Raw genomic sequence first — 23,757 nt, 5'->3', positions numbered from 1 at the left:
GAAGTCACCGGTACCCACAGCAGTACTTTGCACACAGCAAATGTTCAATTGGTTTTTGAATGTTTAATACACCATATACTAGGGTACTGATTCTCTTTCATATTAAGACGGAAAATGAACTCCTATTATAGGAAATGAATTTGCCCTGAGCAAGGAAGAGCTTTCTAAAATGAGAGATATATAAGAATTAAACAATCTGGGAGATAAGCAATTTTTTTTTTTCTGTCATTGGAGGTTTTCAAGAGGTCTGCCTGATCCATATAACAGGGAAATGACAGGGGTAGGCCAGGTGCCTGGTGACTCTGAGGTCCCACAATGATATATACAACAACAGTCTTAGAGGTGCCAGGAAATCTGACAGCGTTAGTCTCAGTGCAGTGTTTGGGATTGTCCTATATCCACCTCAAGTTAGAAGCTCAAGATTTTATAAGTCCCAGTTGTAAGTTAAATGGAGAAAGAAGAGGATGAGAAAGTTAGTTAAATAGTTTAATCAGAGCGGTTTTACAATTCTAAAATTAACAAGCAGACTTGTAATAAAAGAGCTCCAATGTTTGCAAAATGACCTTGTTTCCATTCTGAATCTGACTTTTTAATTGTAAAGGTTAGCATTACATTTTTAAAAGGACTCAAAATGGAAAAAAATGGAGTGATGTATATTATCATCCGTGTTTTGTGATGCAACTGATGAAATCCCTGAATGGATATTGCTTCAGCTTTAATATTAAAAAATGACCTGACAAGAAGTCCTTAATCAACAAAACTGATCACAGGTGGCTGAAAGAAAGAGAAAAGCCCAAAACTACTGTCAAGTTCATAACGTATCACATTGTTGGTGGATGACACTGGCTCCAGATATACAATTAAGCCCACAACACTTTATTACTATGAATATAATTATCATGAAATTTCTCTCACGTTGATCAACTTGTTTCCGAAGGTTTTCTTTGTTCATTTAAACTTGCATAATAAACATGCAATGAATGGTTTCTTTTGAAAGTGTATTTTTTGCAGTCTTTTTGTTTTCATACAAAGATTTCATAAAGTTGCAATGTTGCATCAGAGCATTACCAAAATAATAGCAGGAGCATATGGTGGGGGTGGGGGGGAGGACAAATGTGAATTTAGCTGAATGAGAAGAGCCTCCTTTCGTCCTGAGACACACCACCCGCTTTTTTTTTTTTTTTTCTTTTTAAGGTGCAAACTACTTTTCTTACCCTCCCCCACCAAAGAAAAGACTAAAGGAAAAAAAAAAAAAACCTCATAAAATCAATCTAAGAAAAGAAAGGTCGACATAAAGAAAATAAAGATGTTTTTTCATGCACATATCTTCTGCATAGCTCAACCCACATATAGTAAGGCACTATTTCCCTTCGCAACTGGTGTCCATGGCAGTCTGTTAAGTGCTACAGTGCTCTGTGACCATTAGACAGCTTCCTTCCAGGATGGTGAAATAAAGAGGCCGGGTGAGTGTGGCTGCCACGCGTCTCTGTGAAGGTCCCGTAGCTCGAGGAGACTCCAGGAGCCTCAGAAGAAAATCTGTCTATGTGTGTTATGACAGTGTCCAGAATGGTTTTCTTTCCAGAATTCCTTTTTTTGTCTGAGTATGAATTTAGATTATTCCTCCGTGTTTAGTCTCAACGTAAATACAGAAGGTGGCGGGGGGTGGGGAAACAGGTCTCCCGAAACAGAGTTTCGATGCTCCCAGAAAACACACAACGCTGGCAATTCACAAAATCAGCAAAATGTTTCCAAGAGAGCAGAGAAATTGAGAGAGGGGGGTGGGGTTTTGGTTTGGAGAGGTGATTGGGGTCTGAGTTTAATTTAGCTGGTCTTCATACTGTTTCCGGAAACAATCCCCTGCTGGGAAAAATTCCCAACACCTTTCTTGATACATCTTCCAGACATAAGATTCCTGTAAAAGTCAAGGAAATGTATTAACATTTTCCCCTGTGTGCTAACAAAACATAAGGTAGAAACTCAATTTTGTTACCTATATCACACGCAATAGAAGTCCACATTCATTTAGATGGTTCCTAACTAACTATACCAGACCTTATTAACTTCTAGTAATAATCTTCATCCTGACCATAATAATGATTAAAAATATGTTGGCTGGGCACACTGGCTCACGCCTATGATCCCAGCATTTTGGGAGGCTGAGGTGGGAGGATCGCTTGAGCTCAGGCATTCGAGACCAGCCTGAGCAAATAACGAGATCTTGTCTGCACTAAAATAATAATAATAATAATAATAATAATAATAATAATAATAATAATGCCAGGCGTGGTGGTGCATGCCTGTAGTTTCAGGCACTTGTGGGGCTGAAACAGGAGGATTTATTGAGCCCAGGAAGTCAAGGCTGTAGTGAGCCCTGGTCACGCCACTGCACTCCAGCCTTGGCAAAACAGTAAGACCTTGTCTCAAAAAATATATATGTATATGTGTGTGTGTATAAATATACATTTATGCTTTTGAGGGTTCTCTTAAAATATTGTATCCTTCAAATTCAAACTAACTGCACATTGGAAGAGGAACTTCAAATAGATTAAATGCCTTAGACATTTAATATGCATTGTACATAATACTTTGAAGTTGATTGGAAATCATCTATCTGATTAAACAATCAAGGACATTATGCAATAATTAAGAACTCAATTTTTTAAAATAATGGAATTCAAAACTCAAATCCAGCATTTGCAGTTAGTAAAAGCTTATTGTTTTACATAAAATTAGTATAGAATTCTACTGTAACAAAGGCAATCTTTTCCATACTCATTCAACATAACAGGAACTTTACATCAAGATACCACAACTAATATCTGAAAGTAATTCCATCCCTCACTGTTTAACGCACACATTTTGTTCTGATATTTAGAGCTTCTCTATAATTTCTTTCAGAAGATGACACATAATAATTTACCTACCTGTCCTGTGTGTTCTGTTTCATCTTTGTTTATAAGATACATCAGAAAAAACCTACAGATACAGAGAGACTGATCAGAAATGAACTGTATGGAAATATTAGGATAAACAGGGCATATTTAGATAAATTGTATGCTGCAATCAATTATGGCCAGCACAGAGAAAATACCACATGCAAATTTTTGGAAAAATTACAGTGTACCAGAAAGAGGAAAGGCTGTTGACCTGACTTTTCTGATCTGCTGCTATTTGACCCTAGAGGCTTCAAGTTAGGAATATACACATTGGTCAGAATCAAATCAACACTGATGAATTAGAACTGAAGACTAGCTTAAGGAGAAGTTTTAATTTACTGATCAAGTTCCACTGAGTATAGTTAGACCAATTTTTTCCCCTATAATGCTACTCGGCATCTCTTCTGTTTGTTACTAAAATTGGGTCCAAAAATGAGTAAGAACAGCATCTTACCAAACTATAGTTTTGGCTAATCTTGAGTAATGGAAAGATTTCTATGTATTAATATTTTTTGAAATGCAGCTTTTAAGTTGGTATCCAACAGTGCCTGTTGAGATCTGAAAGTCCTCTTAAGATCTGTAAGAAGAAAAACGGAGACTCGCCTCTCCCTAGGAAGCAGCCTGGGAAATCTTATCTAAAATGAGAAACATGACCAAGACTCGCAGAGAGGCTCTGCTCCTCCCTGTCCACCTCTTCAAGTTCTAGAAAGTATCATTTACATGAAGAGCTGCAACTTAACTTCTTAAGTCAACCTACTCCAGAGGAAAAGAGAGCCATTAGCTGTTGGTCTTTCTCTTAAAGCATCTGCAGCGATTGTTTTTTAAACGAGAAACAAAAACCTCTCTATTCTGAGATGGGCGGGGACTGGTGAAGGCTACTGGAGAGGTGGAAGATTCTGAAACGGGCACACTCACAAGTAATTAGCCAAGTTGTGCTCCTGTAAAGTGTGGGTTTCAAAGCCATGTGGCACTGTGTCGAAGTAATCATTGCCTATCCCACAGATGAAGCATTTGGTCTAGAAAACAAAGGGAAACATTAACGTCAGAGTTCAGAAAGCAAAACCAAAAGAAAACACCACTCGCCATGTAAGGGCAGCTATTATTTGGTTCACTCAATACACATCAAAGATCATCACATGGAGGCTGTGCCAAGCCCACAAATATAAATGGAACTGTCTCTGTAACTATATCTTGGTGTTGGCTTAAATAACACAGGCACCAGCAGCAATAAGTAGCAGACGCAGACAGGGAACAAGAGGATGATGATGATGATGATAGCTGCAAAGCAACATCTCTTCCTTTCTCTAGCCTAGGTGAAAATGTCCAGGCTTAGTGATCAACTCTTGTTCATGACATTGACTAAAGTTATCTAAGCAAGATTAACTGTGTCCTCAACTGAAATTACAAATTTACCCATCCACCCAAAGTCTGATGACTCAAGGGGAAAAGGTGCAGATCACTTTCCTTTAGAAAAGGCCAAATCAAATATCAAGCTATAAGGCGTCCCATCTACAATTCAGTGAGGGTCTGCCAGATGCTGTGCTAGGTACGGAATTAGCCAGTGGATGTGTATGGAGAACAACTTTCAACTCTAGGGACCAGGTTCCTGGTCTTCTTGGTTCCACTTTCTCTGGACCATGCCTCTCCTAAGCAGCCTGTAGAGAGGCACCTGCTTAGGTCTGCCCCTTGCAGACAGGCCTGGTCCACAAAACCCAGGAGAAGCAGACCCCCTATTTTATTATTGGAATTGTACATGTACCATTTCAAATGTATTCAATAATTGTCCCATGTGACTCTGGTGCTCATCTTTCCCTACCAGTTGTAAGCTGTTTTATGCCATCTGAAGCATGTTTATGAGGTCCTGTATTTTAGGAACTACAATCAAGATGATTATCATAGTGTATAAAATTCTTCCTGCCGTATTGATCACTATCTGCTGACAGCTGATAGGCCATATTGAGCAGTTGAGGAGAATAATCGATCAGGTCTTCATACCACTGCAATGATGTCTCTTCCATTGAACTGGCTCAAATCACACTCATCAGCTTTACTGATGAACCTGTTCTTCCTCTGGGTTACCTGTGTCAGCTAACTATGCCACCGTCCCTCTGGTGGCTAATGCCTGAAACCTGGATATCCCCTTGCTTGCTCCATCCTCTCCATCCTCTGCATTTGGCCAATCACCAACTCCCTCACTGAGGATGCAGGAACTAGATGGATTCAGGCAGTACTTGCCCAACTCCCAGGTGGCACCTCTTTAGCAAAAGCTTCAGAGTCTCCCACCTGGAAAATGCTGACAGCTCACTTCCCTGTCCCTGTTCTTGCCAGTTTTTAGTTCATGCCTCACATTTTAAACCACAGTGATCTTTTTAAAATGCAAATCTGATCATCTGACTGCCCTGCCTAAAGCCCTTTTCTTGTTTCCCACAGCCCATATATTAAACTGTAAATTTCTCAAATGAGTGATTAGGTTCTTCATTCACTGGTCTTCCTCTCCAGCCTCGTCCTCAGAATTAAATCTGCATCTGGTAGCACTGAGGCTGCTAAGAAAAAAACCTGCGCATCAAATTCCCTAAAATCAGTCTTGGTATATAATTTCAGGTGGTGATGGGCTCAAAGATCCCATTGTGAATGGTACCCCTGGAGACGTCCATGGTGTGGAAGAAGGGGGTGGGAGGTTGCCCAAACTGTCCTCCTCTTTCCTTTTCAAACCCACAGACTTCCACAGTCTTCAGGCCTTAGCTCAGACATCCCTTCTTCTAGGAAATTCCCTGCCCATCCAGGAGTGAATCAGATACCAGCCCTGGAGACCCTAGCACTCAGGGTTTTACTCCTATAAAGGACTCACCACACTGCTCTGTAATCATCTGTTTACTTGTCATTGAATCTTTGGTTTTGAATGAATAGTCTCCTCACTTCTGGAGGGAAAGGATGGTGTCCTATTGCTGTTTGCATGCACGTGGGGTCCACCACGGTTTCAGCCGACCACGCTGTTCAACTATATGTATTGCTTGAATGGAAAACAGGCTAGTGAAACCACGAGTTGTGCCCTTTCCCCTGCTCCTTCCCACATTCATGATTCTCTTGATAAAGGCAGTAAGGAAAACCAGGGCCCAGGGCACAAAAAGGCTGAGTCATGAATGGAGAAGCTTACCTCCATGTCTTCTTTGACTTGTTCCTGTTGGTCTCTTAGTTCTCCAAAAGCATCGATAATTAGACCTGGTGTTAAATAAAAACACAATTTAATCTTTATCAAGCAAAGAATAATTCAGTTCCTTGGCTAATCCCCTCAGGGAAAGGGGAGATGTACAACTACTTTGCAAAATGCTCAGAACATGGTAAACATGACTACATATCCGATACTCCTAGGAGAAGGGAAGCGGTGTTCTCTCCTTGGGGGCAGAAGTACGTGCAGTTACTGGGACATACGCTCACTGAAAGAGTGTTTTAAAATGAAGTGACAGCAGGAAAAACCTTTTGTTAACTTGGCATATACAGATGTTATTACATACTTCATGCTGAAAAAGAGCAGCTGAGGTTTATGAGTAAGTACAGAAAGCTCCACTAATAAGATTTTTCAAGTACTAATGTAGAAATAAAACATGACCACTTAAACGAAGAAATTTGCCTCAAGTCACTTTTTTTTTTTTTTTTTTTTTTGAGACAGTCTTGCTCTATCACCCAGGCTGGAGTGCAGTGATGCAATCACAGCTCACTGCAGCCTCAACCTCATGGGCTTAAGTGATCCTCCTGCCTCAGCTTCCCAAGTAGCTAGCATTACAGGTGCATACCACCACACCCTGCTAATTTCTGTTTGTAGAGACAGGGTTTCATCATGTTGACCAGGCTGGTCTCGAACTCCTGGGCTCAAGCGATCCTCTGGCCTCAGCTTCCCAAAGTGTTAGGATTACAGGCATGAGCCATGGTGCCAGGCCTCAAATCACTTTTTTTCACAAGTCCCTTATAAGTAAGCTTCCATAATTTCATTGACTGTGGCAATCAGAAACACTGCGTTGTTTTAAGCTCCTTTTCTCTCCTGAGACCTGCTGGCTTCATACTTTCTTCCAAGTTATCTTATAACTTTGCCCTCTTAGAAAACACGTTATTTTTACACTCAATAAGAGCACAATGAATGAATTATGAGTCCCTTAAACTTGTCCATGGTACTTTACTAAAAAATAGTGTCATTTGATGTCTGTGGAATTTAGATTGTCACATTTACAGACATTTAATTCAAGCCAGGATAAATGTGTTAAGCAGAAAAGATAACATGACATTTCTGAGAGAGAAAAACACCACACTCCAAGTTGCCCAGAAGTAAAAGGAAGAACTAGTGGGTCAATACAACACTGTGGTTGCAAGGGGTCTGGATCCAGATTGCCTGGGTATAGATGGATTCCAGCCCTGTTTAGCTGTGCACTTCGGCCAAGTTCCTTAGACTTATTGTGGCTCAGTTACTTCACACATAAAAGCACCATTCTCATAAGGTTGGTGAAATGGTAAAATTAGTTAATACATGTGCTCGGCAGATAGTAGGTACTCAACAATGATACTACTAATAGCTTTATAGTTATTTATAAAGCACTGACTATGCATCAGGTATTACACTGGGTACTTGAATGTATGTCCGTTTTTATTATACTTTAAGTTCTGGGGTACATGTGCAGAATGTGCAGATTTGTTACACAGGTATACATGTGCTATGGTGGTTTTTGCTGCACCCATTAACTCGTCATCTACATTAGGTATTTTTCCTAATGCTATCCCGACCCCCCAACAGGTCCTGGTGTGTGATGCCCCACTGTGTCCATGTGTTCTCTTTGTTCAACTCCCGCTTATGAGTGAGAACATGTGGTGTTTGTTTTCTGTTCTCGTGTTAGTTTGCTGAGAATGATGGTTTCCAGCTTCATCCACGTCCCTGCAAAGGACATGAACTCATCCTTTTTTATGGCTGCATAGTATTCCATGGTGTATATGTGGCACTTTTTAAAATCTAGTCTATCATTGATGGGCATTTGGGTTGGTTCCAAGTCTGCTATTGTGAATAGTGCCACAATAAACATGCGTGTGCATGTGTTTTTATAGTAGAATGATTTATAATTCTTTGGGTATATACCCAGTGATGCAATTGCTGGGTCAAATGGTATTCCTAGTTCTAGATCCTAGAGGAATCGCCACAGTGTCTTCTACAATGGTTGAACTAATTTACACTCCCACAAACAATGTAAAAGTGTTCCTATTTCTGCACATCATCTCCAGCGTCTGTTGTTTCCTGACTTTTTAATGATTGCCATTCTAACTGGCATAAAATGGTATCTCATTGTGGTTTTGATTTGCATTTCTTCAATGACAAGTGATGAGCTTTTATTCATGTTTGTTGGCTGCATAAATGTCGTCTTTTGAGAAGTGTCTGTTCATATCCTTCACCCACTTTTTGATGGGGCTGTTGTTTTATTTTTGTAAAGTTGTTTAAGTTCTTTGTAGATTCTGGATATTAGCTGTATATCAGATGGAGAGACAGCAAAAAATTTTCTCCCATTCTGTAGGTTGCCTGTTCACTCTGATGATAGTTTCTTTTGCTGTGCAGAAGCTCTTTAGTTTAATTAGATCCCATTTGTCAATTTTGGCTTTTGTTGCCATTGCTTTTGGTGTTTTAGTCATGAAGTCTTTGCCCATGCCTATGTCCTGAATGGTATTGCCTAGGTTTTTTCTAGGGATTTTATGGTTTTCGGTCTTATGTTTAAGTCTTTAATCCATCTTGAGTTAATTTTTGTATAAGTTGTAAGGAAGGAATCCAGTTTCAGCTTTCTGCATATGGCTAGCCAGTTTTCCCAACACCATTTATTAAATGGGGAATCCTTTCCCCAGTGCTTCTTTTTGTCAGGTTTGTCAAAGATCAGATAGTTGTAGATGTGTAGTGTTATTTCTGAGGCCTCTGTTTTGTTTCATTGTTCTATATATCTGTTTTGGTACCAGTACCATGCTGTTTTTGTTACTGTAGCTTTGTAGTATAGTTTGAAGTCAGGCAGTGTGGTGACTACAGCTTTGTTTTTTCTGCTTAGGATTGTCTTGGCTATGTGGGCTCTTTTTTGGTTCCATATGAAATTTAAAGTAGTTTTTTCCCCAATTCTGTGAAGAAAGTCAATGGTAGCTTGATGAGGATAGCATTGAATTTATAAATTACTTTGGGCAGTATGGACATTTTCACGACACTGATTCTTCCTATCCATGAGCATGGAATGTTTTTCCATTTGTTTGTGTCCTCTCTTATTTCCTTGAGTGGTAGTTTGTAGTTCTCTTTGAAGAGGTCCTTCACATTCCTTGAAAGTTGTATTCCTAGGTATTCTATTCTCTTTGTAGCAGTCGTGAATGGGAGTTCACTCATGATTTGGCTGTTTGTCTATTATTGGTGTATAGGAATGCTTGTGATTTTTGCACATTGATTTTGTATCCTATGACTTTACTGAAGTTGCTTATCAGTGTAAGGAGATTTTGGGCAGAGATGATGGGATTTTCCAAATATACAATCATGTCATCTGCAAACAGACAATTTGACTTTCTCTCTTACTAACTGAATAGCCTTTATTTCTTTGTTTTACCTGATTGCCCTGGCCAGAACTTCCAACACGATGTTGAATAGGAGTGGTGAGAGAGGACATTCTTGTCTTGTGCCAGTTTTCAAAGGGAATGCTTCCAGTTTTTGGCCATTCAGCATGATACTGGCTGTGGGTTCGTCATAAATAGCTCTTATTATTTTGAGATACCTTCCATCAATACCTAGCGTATTGAGAGTTTTCAGCATGAAGGGCTGTTGAAGTTTGTCGAAGGCCTTTTCTGCATCTATTGAGATAATCATGTGGTTTTTGCCATTGGTTCTGTTTATGTGATGGATTACGTTTATTGACTTGCATATGTTGAACCAGCCTTGCATCCCAGGGATGAAGCTGACTTGATCGTGGTGGATAAGCTTTTTGATGTGCTGCTGGATTTGGTTTGCCAGTTATTTATTGAGGATTTTCGCATTGATGTTCATCAGGGATATTGCCCTGAAATTTTCTTTTTTTGTTGGGTCTCTGCCAGGTTTTGGTATCAGGATGATTCTGGTCTCATAAAATGAGTTAGGGAGAATTCCCTCTTCTTCTATTGTTGGGAATAGTTTCAGAAGGAATGGTACCAGCTCCTCTTTGTACCTCAAGTAGAATTCAGTTGTGAATCTGTCAGGTCCTGGACTTTTTTGGTTGGTAGGCTATTAATTACTGCCTCAATTTCAGAACTTGTTATTGATCTATTCAGGGATTCCCCTTCTTCCTGGTTTAGTCTTGGGAGGGTGTATGTGTCCAGGAATTTATCCATTTCTTCTAGATTTTCTAGTTTATTTGCGTAGAGGTGTTTATAGTATTCTCTGATGGTAGTTTGTATATGTATGGGATCGGTGATGATATCCCCTTTATAATTTTGTATTGCGTCTATTTGATTCTTCTCTCTTTTCTTCTTTGTTAGTCTGGCTAGTGGTCTATCTATTTTGTTGATCTTTTCAAAAAACCAGCTCCTGGATCCACTGATTTTTTGAAGGGTTTTCCCTTTCTCTATCTCCTTCAGTTCTGCAGTGATCTTAGTTATTTCTTTTTTTTTTTTTTTTTTTTTTTTTATGGAGTCTTGCTCTGTCACTCAGGCTGGAGTGCAGTGGCACGATCTTGACTCACTGTCTTAGTTATTACTTATCTTCTGCTAGCTTTTGAATTTGTTTGCTCTTGCTTCTCTAGTTCTTTTAATTGTGATGTTAGGGTGTCAATTTTAGATCTTTCCTGCTTTCTCTTGTGGGTATTTAGTGTTATAAATTTCCCTCTACACATTGCTTTAAATGTGTCCCAGAGATTCTGGCACGTTGTGTCTTTGTTCTCATCAGTATCAAAGAACATCTGTATTTCTGCCTTAATTTTGTTACTTACCCAGTAGTCATTCAGGAGCAGGTTTTTCAGTTTCCATGTAGTTGTGCGGTTTTAAGTGAGTTTCTTAATCCTGAGTTCTAATTTGATTGCACTGTGGTCTGAGAGATTCTTTGTGAGGATTTCCATTCTTTCGCATTTGCTGAGGAGCGTTTTGCTTCCAATTATGTGGTCAATTTTAGAGTAAGTGTGAATTGGTACTGAGAAGAATGTATATTCTGTTGATTTGGGGTGGAGAGTTCTGTAGATGTCTGTTAGGTCTGCTTGGTCCAGTGGTGAGTTCAAGTCCTGGATATCCTTGTTAATTTTCTCTCATTGATCTAATATTGACAGTGGGGTGTTAAAGTCTCTCACTATTATTGTGGGGAGTCTAAGTCTCTTTGTAGGTCTCTAAGAACTTGTTTTATGAATCTGGGTGCTCCTGTATTGGGTGCATATATATTCAGGATAGTTAGCTCTTCTTGTTGCATTGATCCCTTTACCATTATGTAATGCCCTTCTTTGTCTCTTTTAACCTTTGTTGGTTTAAAATCTGTTTTATCAGAGACTAGAATTACAATCCTTGCTATTTTTTTCTTTCCATTTGCTTGGTAAATATTCCTCCATCCCTTTATTTTGAGCCCATGTGTGTTTTTGCACATGAGATGGGTCTCCTGAATACAGCACATTGATGGGTCTTGACTCTTTATCCAATTTGCCAGTCTGTGTCTTTCAATTTGGGCATTTAGCCTGTTTATATTTAAGGTTAATATTGTTATGTGTGAACTTGATCCTGTCATTATGATGCTAGCTGGTTATTTTTCCCGTTAGTTCATGCAGTTTCTTCATAGTGTCAATGGTCTTTACAATTTGGTATGTTTTTGCAGTGGCTGGTACCAGTTGTTCCTTTCCATTTTTAGTGCTTCCTTCAGGAGCTCTTGTAAGGCAGGCCTGCTGGTGACAAAATCTCTCAGCATTTGCTTGTCTTTAAAGGATTTTATTTCTCCTTCACTTATGAAGCTTAGTTTGGCTGGATGTGAAACTCTGAGTTGAGTATTCTTTCCTTTAAGAATGTTGAATATTTGCCCCCACTCTCTTCTGGCTTGCAGGGTTTTTACAGTGAGATCTGCTATTAGTCTGATGGGCTTCCCTTTGTGGGTAACCCGACCTTTCTCTCTGGCTGCCCTTAACATTTTTTCCTTCATTGCAACCTTGGTGAATCTGACCATTATGTTCTTGGGGTTGCTCTTCTCAAGGAGTATCTTTGTGGTGTTCTCTGGATTTCCTGAATTTGAATATTGGTCTGCCTTGCTAGGTTGGGGAAGTTCTCCTGGATAATATCCTGAAGAGTGTTTTCCAACTTGGTTCCATTCTCCCGTCACTTTCAGGTACACCAGTCAAAGGTATATTTGGTCTTTTCACATAGTCCCATATTTCCTGGAGGATTTGTTCATTTCTTTTCACTCTTTTTTCTCTAATCTTGTCTTCTCACTTTATTTCATTGAGTTCACCTTCAATCTCTGATATCCTTTCTTCTGCTTGATGGATTCAGCTATTGGTACTTGTGTATGCTTCACGAAGTTCTCATGCTGTGTTTTTCAGCTCCATCAGGTCATTTATGTTCTCCTCTAAACTGGTTATTCTAGTTAGAAATTTCTCTAACCTTTTTTCAAAGTTCTCAGCTTCATTGCATTGGGTTAGAAAATGCTCCTTTAGCTCGGAGGAGTTTGTTATTACCCACCTTCTGAAGCTTACTTCTGTCATTTTGTCAAACTCATTCTCCATCCAGTTTTGTTCCCTTGTTGGCAAGAAGTTGTGATATTTGGAAAGAAGAGGTGTTCCAGTTTTTGGAATTTTCAGCCTTTTTGTGCTGGTTTCTCCCCATCTCCATGGATTTATCTACCTTTAGTCTTTGATGTTGGTGACCTTCGGATAGAGTCTCTTGAGTGCATGTCCTTTTTGTTGATGTTGATACTATTCCTTTCAGTTTGTTAGTTTTCCTTCTAATAGGCCCCTCTGCTGCAGGTCTGCTGGAGTTTGCTGGAGGTCCACTCCAGACCCTGTTTGCCTGGGTATCACCAGTGGAGGCTGCAGAACAGCAAAGATTGCTGCATGTTCCTTCCTCTGGAAGCTTCTTCCCAGAGGCGCACCCACCAAATGTCAGCCAGAGCTCTCCTGTATGAGGTGTCTGTTGGCCCCAGTCAGGATACATGGGGGTCAAGGACCCACTTCAGGAGGCAGTCTGTCCCTTATTAGAGCTCGAACACTATGCTGGGAGATCTGCTGTCTTCACAGCTGTCAGGCAGGGACATTTAAGTCTGTTGAAGCTGCACCCACAGCCACCCCTTCCCCCAGGTGCTCTGTCCCAGGGAGATGGGGGTTTTATCTATAAGTACCTGACTGAGGTTGCTGTCTCTTTTTTCAGAGATGCCCTGTCCAGAGAGGAGGAATCTAGAGAGGCAGTCTGGCCGCAGCGGCCTTGCCTAGCTGCAGTGGGCTCCACCCAATTCCAACTTCCCAGTGACTTTATTTACATTGTGAGGCTAAAACTGCTTACTCATGCCTCAGCAATGGCAGATGGCCCTCCCCCGACCAAGCTGGAGCAACCGAGGTCAACCTCATACCACTGTGCTAGCAGTGAGAATTTCAAGCCAGTGGATCTTTGCTTGCTGGGGTCCATGGGGGTGGGACCTGCCGAGCCAGACCCACTTGGCTCCCTGGCTTCAGATCTCTTTCTGGGGGAGTGAAAGGTTCTGTCTTGCTGGTGTCCCAGGTGCCACTGGGATATGAAAAAATCTTCTGCAGCTAGTTTGGTGCCTGCCCAAACAGCCACCCAGTTTTGTGCTTGAAACCCAGGGCCCTGGTGGCGTAGGCAGTGGAGGGTGTCTCCTGGTCTGCTGGTTGCAAAGACTGTGGGAAAAGCACGGTATCTGGGCTGGAGTGCACCATTCCTCCCGGTACAGTCCCTCACGGTTTCCCTTGGCTAGAGGAGATTCCCCAACCCCTCGTGCTTCCCAGGTGAGGTGACACCCCACCCTGCTTCTGCTCACCCTCTGTGGGCTGCACCCATTGTCCAACCAGTCCCAGTGAGATGAACTGGGTACCTCGGTTGGAAATGCAGAAATCACCCGCCTTCTGCATTGATCTTGCTGGGAACTGCAGTCTGGAGCTGTTCCTATTCAGCCATCTTGCCAGCTACCCGCCCCCTTTTTTTTTTTTTGGAGATGGAGTTTTGCTCATCACCCAGGCTGGAATGCAATGGTGCGACCTCTGCTCACTGCAACCTCCTCCTCCGGGGTTCAAGTGATTCTTCTGCCTCAGCCTCCCAAGTAGCTGGGATTATAGGTTCATACCACCACACCAGGCTAAGTTTTGTATTTTTAGTAGAGACAATGTTTCACCATGTTGGCCAGGCTGGTCTTGAACTCCTGACCTCAAGTGATCCACCTGCCTCAGCCTCTCAAAGTGTTGGGATTACAGGCGTGAGCCACTGTGCCTGGCCTGTATGTCATTTAAAAAATTCTCAACAACCATAGGGCTTAGAAGTTGTTGTTGTTGGTGGTGGGTTTGTGTGTGTGTGTGGTTTTTGAAATGGAGTTTCGTTCTTCTTGCCCAGGCTGGAGTGCAATAATGTGATCTCAGCTCACCGCAACCTCCACCTCCTGGGTTCAAGCAGTTCTCCTGCCTCAGCCTCTCAGGTAGCTGGGATTACAGGCGTGTGCCACCATGCCTGGCTAGTTTTGTATTTTTAGTAGAGATGAGGTTTCACCATGTTGGTCAGGCTGGGCTCAAGCTCCTGACCTCAAATGATCCACCTGCCTCAGCCTCCCAAAGTCCTTGGATTATAGGCATGAGCTACAGCACCCAGCTGGCTTAGAAGTTTAAAGGGTTAAATGGCTCATCCATCCAAGATTGTAAAGCTGGGGTTCATGAGTCTGAAACCCAGTGGTGAGAATCAAACCAAGGAAAGTGCCCTTTCCATTATGTTATTTGAAAGAAGACAAAATAACACTGTATCTTCCATTCATACCAGGGTTCCATGCTGCTTTACCTTTCCCCCTGTAGACTGCACGATGAAGAAATACTGAAAGGAAAAGTTTGATTTGGCTTTGCCAGGAAACACTTGATGTTATTACCCTACCTTGAATATTAACTTCAGCAATATGTGGCTCAAATTCTAGATGTTATCAGCTTCAGCGAGGATGACACTTACCTTGTATTATGGCCAAGAGAATGACAATAACAAAGAAGAAGAAAGTGATGTCAAAGATGATTCGATAGATCTCATATTCATCTCCTGCTGGGTCTTCGATTTCATCCCCAATCCCTCCTCCAGCACGAACTCCAACATACATGTGGAACATATAGCACTGGAAAAAAGACATGGTATCACTTCTTGGAGGGACATTACCCATTTTTAATCTCGACAAACCCGAGTTCTCTCTGTAGTTCCTAATCCTCACTCTGGAAGTGAGAATTATTGCATTCTATATTGCCTCTTTTTGTTTCAATATTTGTAGCTGTGAAGCAAACACTTGGCTTTTGCATGTTGCTGTCTTTTAAACAAAAGTGTATACTGCATACTCTCACTTTGGAGAAAATGGAAAATTTTCTAGTATCTTGTGTCTTGTATCTAGTATCTTGGCTAGTATCTTGGCTCTGAACCATCTGTTCTAATGAGGTAATCATATTATGAACATATTAAGAGACATACAACTATATTGCATTGTTCAGTTATTTTGGACATAACAGACATTGGAAAGGTGAGGTAGTAAGATGGAATCTTAGAAATTAAGCTAGAAGAAAACATACTAACGCCCTTCCCTCACCTAGTATATATGAAATACGATGCTGAAATTCTTTTCTACTTTAACATCTACAATAAAAAAGAGAGGAGACCTGAGGAAGAAATAGCATCTTATTGTTTAAACCGTAAAACATCAAAGCCACCAACAAATACAGCTGCCTGTGCCTACTGCTAAAATACGAGGGGTTCGTTACAGTGCATTTTAGGGTGGTGTTCTCAGCCTCAGCACCAGTGACATTTTTGGCTGGATAATTCTCTGGGCAGGGGCTATCCTGTGCACTGTACGCGATTTTAAAAAGATCCCTTGATCTCTACCCCTTAGATACCAATAGCACCCTACCTCATAGTGACAATAACATATCTCCAGATACCAAATGTCCTGGGGGCGGGGTGGGGGGTAGTGAGGAATGAAGTCATGCTGGATTGAGAGTCACTGGCTTGGAGCATCCAATATTTTATCCTCATTTAAGCTGAGTCCAAACTCCTTTTTCAGGCCCTTGAATTTAGCCACACTCACCTTTCCCAGAAACCTCCCTCTCCGCTCTCTCCACTCTTCATACCTCCTCCAAATGAACTATTCCTGATTCCAGATCTTTGCTCGTACATTCTCCTTCTCTTGCAATAGCCTTTTCCATTCTTACCCCATTCCTACTCATCCTATAGGGCCTAAATTAATAATCCTTCCTCTGAGATTTTCTTAGACTGTCCCAGATACCCTGACTTAATGGATGTGTCACCCATCAATTCAAAACCTAGTTAGTTGCTGCTCACCAGAACAAAGGGGACAAAAGCCTAAACACAGAAACACCACACTCTTCTGCTTCTCTTCATTTCTGGCCATTGCTTCCCAGTCTCCTTTGCCAAATCTTCCTCATCTCCCTGTGGCTTCATGAACAGTTGCTCCAGGACTGGATTCTTTGACTTTTTCCTTCTAGGACACTCCCTTGGGGGAACCTTCCGGGTTTCATGGCTTTAAGTTTCATCTCTGTGCCAATTACACTCATTTCTATTTCCAGCCTGGACCTTTTTCTTGAATTCCACACTTGGATATCCAGCTTGCTTGTTTTCTTGTTATCTATTTCATTCCCCTAGGACTGACTGCATTCCAACAAGAAATGCTTTGGTTATTACTCTGTTGCCAGTGCCTTATCATGAGCACGTAGTCAGTCCTCAGATCATTTGTGGGATGAATGAGGAGCGAGACCTGCTGTTTTCATGGAGCCTTCACTGCCTCAACCCACAGATCTCACATTCTCAGGACACTTGGAAAAGCACAATGTGTAGGCAAAGAGCAGCCAACAAGGTGATATCAAAATGCTCACAGTTGAACTCTGAGTTCAACAGCTGATGGATCTGTTAGATGCAGAGGAGAAAAAGTCTCCTGGGTTAGATGGCTGGAATTTAGGGAACGGAATTAAATGTGTAAAAATTTGGACATTTAAATTTCCAGATTTAAATTTGGAAACATTTTATCAGCCTGGCATACAAGGATGAGATTGGGCACGTTCAGGGTGGAATGGTCGTAGACTCAGCCTGGCATATAATAAACAGCATTACAAGGCTAGCTCAGCCAGTGCCCACCCAAGATCTGGTCCGGAGCCCAGGTTAGGGGTCTCTTTTGCAGAAAGGCCCAGGAGATCCTTAGAGCCAGATTAGCCTGATGGGGTCTAAGCCTAACCTCATCTCAGAGCCTCCTGGATGGGAGAACATTCTGGGTTCCTGGTACTACCTACTGAATCAATCTCTGGAAGTAAAATCTTACAGACCATCCATCACTTAAAAAAAAAAAAATCCTGAAGCCACTGCTGTAGTTTCTCAAAGCTTGGTGCTTGAAACTGCTAATAGTGAATCTGTGAGAAGGGGAAACTATTTTCACCATATACTGAGGCATACTGTTTGCATTTGTTTTACCACACATTTCTTATTTTTATTAAGTAAGAATTGGATTGCCTTTCTTTCTTTTTTTTCTTCTTCTTCTTCTTCTTCTTCTTTTTTTTTTTTTTTTTGGATGGAGTCTTGCTCTGTCTCCCAGGCTAGAGTACAATGGTGCATTCTCCACTCACTGCAACCTCTGCCTCCTGGGTTCAAGCGATTCTCCTGCCTCAGCCTCCTGAGTAGCTGGGATTACAGGTGCCTGCCACCATGCCCAGCTAATTTTTGTATTTGTAGTAGAGATGGGGTTTCACCATGTTGGCCAGGCTGGTCTCGAACTCCTGACCTCAGGTGATCCGCCTGCCCCGGCCTCCCAAAGTGCTCAGATTACAGGCGTGAGTCACCACGCCCAGCCTGGATTACTTTTCTTCAAATCTGTGTCTTCATTTGTATTTAATTGTGACTACAGGAAATCAATAAAGAGTAGTTAACGCAGCTTCTTTCCCCTTTAGTTAGACCATCTTTCCCATTGCTCATGTTTCCTTGACTTCACAAGTAGCTTTGTGCTTGCAACTCCCCTCCGGGGATTTCTCTGAGGACTCAGTTTGGATAGTATACCTGGCTCTGGACTGGTACTCCTCCATGTCAAGTTCTGGTCCCCTGGGTCCCCATTCCAATCCCCACAGTAAGCCAACAGTGGATTGTGCAGTTCCCAGTCCAGGTCTTGGAATGTCCTAGCTCTCCATCCCTGCTTGTTTGAGGAACTTTGTGTGACAGCACTAGTGGCTAAGATCACCCAGCAACTGATGGATGAACTGATCATCTATCAGTTCCTCTTGGTGATTCCTGCTGATTCTTGCACTTGGGAGTCGTTGGGTCTTGGGTTATAATTTGGCTTCCCATATAGGTGTTTGTCTAGGGAAGAGAAAACTTGTTGGCATTAACTCTTAATGAGTAGCAGGTTGGTATTCTGACTTATACATCAGACTTATGTAATACTGGTTAATGTGAGTCTGTCCCCAAAAGAATGATTCACTTGTAGTTTCTAGACATGTAATGTTGAAGACAGGACCATGGAATGAGGCTAAATTACCAAAGAAAATGTTGCCTTCTTTGCAGATCCCTTGTCAGTCATCTAACCAACCTTTCCTGGAAATACCCTTCCTCACTGCTCTCCTTCATTTTACATCAGCTTTATGCACTGTGATGAAGGGATGCCAGCAGGGATCAACAGTGGATTTAACAGTCATGCTGAAAAACAGAGTCTTGTGCATTTGATTATTTAGGCTTAATAAATTACCAAATTTAAAAAGAATAAAATGTACAGTTCACCTGTGGGATGTTGATACTGATTTTCCCAGCCTCATCCTTTACTACCTGGTCAGCCCTAGACAATTGTATGTAGTTGGCTGTGGTGTTGGAATAGGAGGTATGTGGTGAATAACTTGTAATACATGGCTGTCAGACTGTCAGCTACCAAATTATCCTGCTGCAACTGAAAATCCTTTCATCTACCTTTCTTTTCATAGAATCAGCCTAAACCTGATAATGAGGGCTGGAAGTGGAAAGAAATAATTCTGTGAGACAAAAAGATAAGCTTCTTTCAGACAATCTGAGTAATGAGTTAGGAAGGTGCCTGGTCCTACAAAAATTGAGAAGAGGAAGTTGTTGATTCCCAAGATGGTATAGTCTGCGGCTTCCCTCCCTCATCCATCTCCTAAACGGATTCATTCTGAGGTTGATCATAGTTTCTATTGGTTTTAGGGAACACTAAGGGTCAGCTGCTGGTGAAAATCCTTATGAGACCTTCATCTTGGCAAAAAAAAAAAAAAAAAAAAAAGGGAAAAATGAGGAGAGAATTTGGAGAGAGAACTAGAGAGACAGATTATTTGTCGGGAAGGCAGGGTAAAATAAATGACGATTAAGTGAGGTAATTTAGAACAATTACCCAAGTAAGTTTATTTCCCAAGGAGTGTACTTTTCATCTTAATCACCTACAAAGCTATTTTTCCCCAAGTGCATAGGTCTTGACACCTTCCCTGCAGCCTCTGGTTCGGGGGTCCCTCTCCGTCTGAGACGAACATTCTCCTTTATGTCAAGTCAGTCTCCCTGGCTATCTAGTGACAATCATCTTTTTACCTTGGACTTTACATCATTTTTCACTTTTCCCTCCTACGTTCTTGTAGAGGAGGTTCAAGTTCTATCAGGATACTGCTGGTTTAATTAGATTCTCAGGCTCAAAATATCCTAATCTGAAAAAAAAAAAAAAAAAAAAAAAAAAAAAAAAAAAAAAAAACCCATGTGACTTGTCTATAACACTGCAGCTATGGCGCCACCTACTGTAAATTATGAAAAACAGAAGGGCGAGTTGCCTAAGATGTTCTCTCAGATCCACAGAAAACAACAAAGAAACTCAGGATGAAGTGAATACAATGTGACGTGAGTGAGGAAAATTTATCTCAAGAGAGAATATAGACATCGCCCTGTGAAAGGAAATGTTCAAGAGACTGTCATAAAGAAAGGATTATCTTTGGAGGACTAAATTAAAGAAACGAAATCTTTCTGTTTCCTATTCTGTGCTGCTTTCTTGCTGGCAGGCTGGTTTTAATAAGCCTCTACTTTGAAAGCACACTACTGTAAGTCATCAGTTATATTTTAAATTTTGTTGGCTTTTTAAAGAAGCCCCTGCACAAGTACTAGTAAGAAGCAAATCAAAAGCAAGTGTTTGGACACTACAATTGGAACATCAATCTAGGTAATGTGACCTCCGTTCCCATGTGGGAGTTTTTAGGGACAATCACTGGGATATGAGCTTGTGTAATGCTCCACAGACTCCTGTCTCGTGTGACTGGTTGGCAGCAGCACGTCACTGTGAATGAGCTAGGGATGAAAAAGTGACTTGTGTCTTGGAACTGAGTTTTCTCTTGCAGGGAGGAAACATCTAAGACATAGACTCACCCCAGTCAAAGACAAGATAGTAAGTTTATTGTTATGTGTAGAAATATAAAAACCTACAACAGAGCTGGTCATAAATAGTCTTACTCATGAGGACAGAAATCCCTCAAACTGAAGAAAATCTAGGCTCTAGTTAAGTCCATAGTTCAAAACATCAATAGGTCATATTTCCTCACTGGAACCAAGTTTCTCTGTCTTCTGTATTCATGCCCCCATGAAATTGGGCAAAATCAACCAGGTGAAGGCAGTTGTCTTCCTAAGCAAAATTAACAAAAGTAATGGAAATGCATACTGAGAGTGAGGTTCAAAATGTAGTCGTCTAAGGATCCTACGATTACAACTTGAATGAGGTCAACTATGATGACTGCATAATAAAAGGAGAGACCAGGATGTTGCTGGGGTCTCCCTGTGGTATAAAAGGGAGATCTAAAGTCACATATTGTTCTCACTACCTGACACAGGTCACTGAATGTCACAATCTGAAATCATTCCTATTTTTCTATTATTTTCTATTTAGCAATTCTCTGAGCATCATACTCTTTAGGAATACATGACCTGAGTAAACTTTCTGCCCTGAGGCTGGTAGATATTGAGATTTATAAATCTGGTAAGATGTTTGTCCTAGAATAGTACTGAATTTCTTGGAAGTCACTGCAGGCAATGTACCTGCTGCTGCTACCTTCTGCATTGTGCCACGTAGCCTTTCCTGGCCTCCCACTCCCCTCCTGCCTTCAGGGTCACAGGGTAAAGAGGCTCTGAGCATGGCTGATATTAAAGGCAGCACATGGGAGAGGAGATGAAGGATCCTTGACACATCTTCAGCCCTAGGCCTGGAATGAATGAATAGGTGTGGGAGGAGGGGCAAAGTGTTGCATGTTAGTGACTCTGATGAGAGTCATCATTAGTAACGGGTCAGTCTTATTGCAGTGAATCCAGTTTTCTTACAGTTGCTGTTAAGCTTTTTTTTAAAAAAACTTATAAATTTTTCTCTGCTTTGCGGTGTGAGAAAAGCAGCAACAGGAAGGATAGGAGATGCTTTTAAGAAGCAGACAGGTGGGCCAAATCAGGGGGTGATAGAAAGGCAGTCAGGGAAGAGGCTCCAGGCAAGGTGCATGAATTATTCGTCCAGCAATTAATCAGAGAAGAAGAGTATCAAAGGTAAGTACTGCATCTCAGTCACGCCAACTTATGATGACTAAAATGGATCTCAAGTATTAAGGCACATAAATTGTGTCCATATCAATATCTTCCACTCTAGTATGATGTGACATTAAAAAGTTATTTTTATTTCCCTGTCTAGTAGCCATCTAAAGCAACTTCTCAGTTGCAATATTTGAGCAGTGATGTTGAATCCACTGTTTTTCTATAGTATATTAAATGTTCTGTATGTAACAGGAATACTGATCCACAAGGTTTTCCAAAACTTCTGGAATTTCTGGAGCATTCTTTTCTTGGCAGATTCTAGGGAAAAGAATGAGCTTAGCAGAATTGCTATAAAGGTGCTTACCATGCAAGTTCCATGAGGGCAGGGACTGTACTTACTCAAACCTTATCCTTAACAAGTGCCTGGTATAAAAAAATCACTCAAATTAGTAACAGAAGCATTAATGAAGTTACTATCTGTGAGGTAGTGTAACTTAGAGTACCAGTTGAAGAGTGTCACCTCTTCCTAACTGTGTGACTTACGACAAGTTACTCAAACTCTTGGTAGCTCAGTTTCCTCATCTGTAAAATGGGAATGATGGCAGTGCCAACCTACAGCAAAAAGTTATTAGGAGATTACTGAGTTAATATTTGTAAAGCTCTTGAGATAATACCTGGCACAACATCATTTATAGCCAAGTGCTATATGAGCACTTGATAAATAAAAAAAATCTACAAGACTGCGGATTTGTAACTGGGATGGCATTTTCTTCCAGTTGAGGAATTAAGTGTATGGATGAACAACCAGGAACATCAGAGTCCTTTCGGCTCTGACACTCCGTGTCCTCCAAGTAGGTCACTAGCACATGGAAATCACAAAGTCATATGCGTAACACCTCAGAATGGCAACAATGACAGGAAATACTGAAAATTATAGATGATTTTTGCATGAACAATACGATTTGCTCTGCTGCCAACTATGTATGGACTGATGAGTTGAAAGCTTTTCTCCCCCTGCATTTTCCATCAAAAGCATCCCTTTTTGAAGTTCTAAGCCTTCAAAAATTTAATCTTGACCTAAGAAAAGGGAATATTTTTATGTCAGCAAGCTATTAGGTATCCCCAATTTTTAAATAACCTGCAATTCATTTGAGAGTTATTTATTCTCAAATTTTTTTTTTATTAAAAAGAAAGTTGGGAAGAGAACAAAATACCTAATATTGAAAAGCTAAAGAATGACAATCTTGTCTGAAGATCTCTAAATTAGTAAATAAAATAATATTTGTTTAAAGGAGAGGAAGGATGGGCAATTCTATATTAATGATCCTTTATGATAAAATTTTAAATACAGTAAAACTTCTTTAGACAAATAAGAGATTTGGGCTGTAAATAAATGGCTCAAGAACAGGCGGTGGATGAAAATGTAACATCAGGTTTCAGCAGAGCTTCCCTCAGCCTCTGTCCTTTAATTCCTTCAGGTCAGCCACCTGTACGTTCTGTTCTCTCCTTCCTGCCAGGAAACAGTCCCTGCATGTAGTTAAACTAATTTTGGGAATAACTGAAGGCAGATTATCTTTTATAACATGGTGGAGAAAAAACTGTCTTAGACTTTTAAAAATAAAAAAATACCTACGGTAAAAAGAAATAGTATCAGTCATTCAGACAGGAGTAAAGTCGATAAAATGAAAAGCAAACAAGTTTCTTTCTCCTGTGATCTATGGTCCTACCCCGGTAGGAATCCTTGTTCACAGTGTCCTATGAATAAATCCCTCCAGAAAAATGTTATGCATATTCTAGCATATCAAAAATATGAATTATTGTGTATATATCATTTCACACAATTAGGATCCTATCATACTGATCAAGATCTTGTTTTTTTAAATGAAATGTAATTTAATTAAAATGTAATTTGTATGTCTCTCCATATCTGTATATATGAATTTCTCTCATTTTCAAACAGATGCATATTTGTTATGGATTTATCATAATTGACTTAATCAGGACACTACTAATGATCATTTAGATTATTCCTAGCTTGTTAGGGCAGCTGATGTACTTGAACATACAGAGGCTTATTTGTGAGTAAACCTTTAGGTAAATTACTAGCAGTGGAATTAAT

At 40.7% G+C, this 23,757-nt stretch overlaps 1 protein-coding gene across 6 annotated transcripts in view; it reads right to left on the bottom strand.

The window, feature by feature from the left end:
- Nucleotides 1-472: 472 nt before the first annotated feature.
- The window catches only part of RYR2 (ryanodine receptor 2), a 783,951-nt gene continuing 760,666 nt past the window's right edge, over nt 473-23,757 (bottom strand). For all 6 annotated transcript variants that reach the window (XM_073011864.1, XM_073011860.1, XM_073011862.1 and 3 more), the window contains 5 exons: nt 15,075-15,231; nt 6,091-6,155; nt 3,852-3,952; nt 2,925-2,976; nt 473-1,912 (listed from right to left, as the gene is read on the bottom strand). In XM_073011864.1, the coding sequence (XP_072867965.1) occupies nt 1,817-1,912; nt 2,925-2,976; nt 3,852-3,952; nt 6,091-6,155; nt 15,075-15,231 (471 nt within the window). In that variant the 3' untranslated portion in view covers nt 473-1,816. The remainder of the gene's footprint in view (nt 1,913-2,924; nt 2,977-3,851; nt 3,953-6,090; nt 6,156-15,074; nt 15,232-23,757) is intronic.

Source organism: Chlorocebus sabaeus, chromosome 25 (assembly GCF_047675955.1).
Source record: "Chlorocebus sabaeus isolate Y175 chromosome 25, mChlSab1.0.hap1, whole genome shotgun sequence".
NCBI classification, from domain to species: domain Eukaryota; kingdom Metazoa; phylum Chordata; class Mammalia; order Primates; family Cercopithecidae; genus Chlorocebus; species Chlorocebus sabaeus.
Note: the sequence above shows the minus strand (reverse complement) of the source record. Positions and strands in the feature narration are given on the sequence as shown.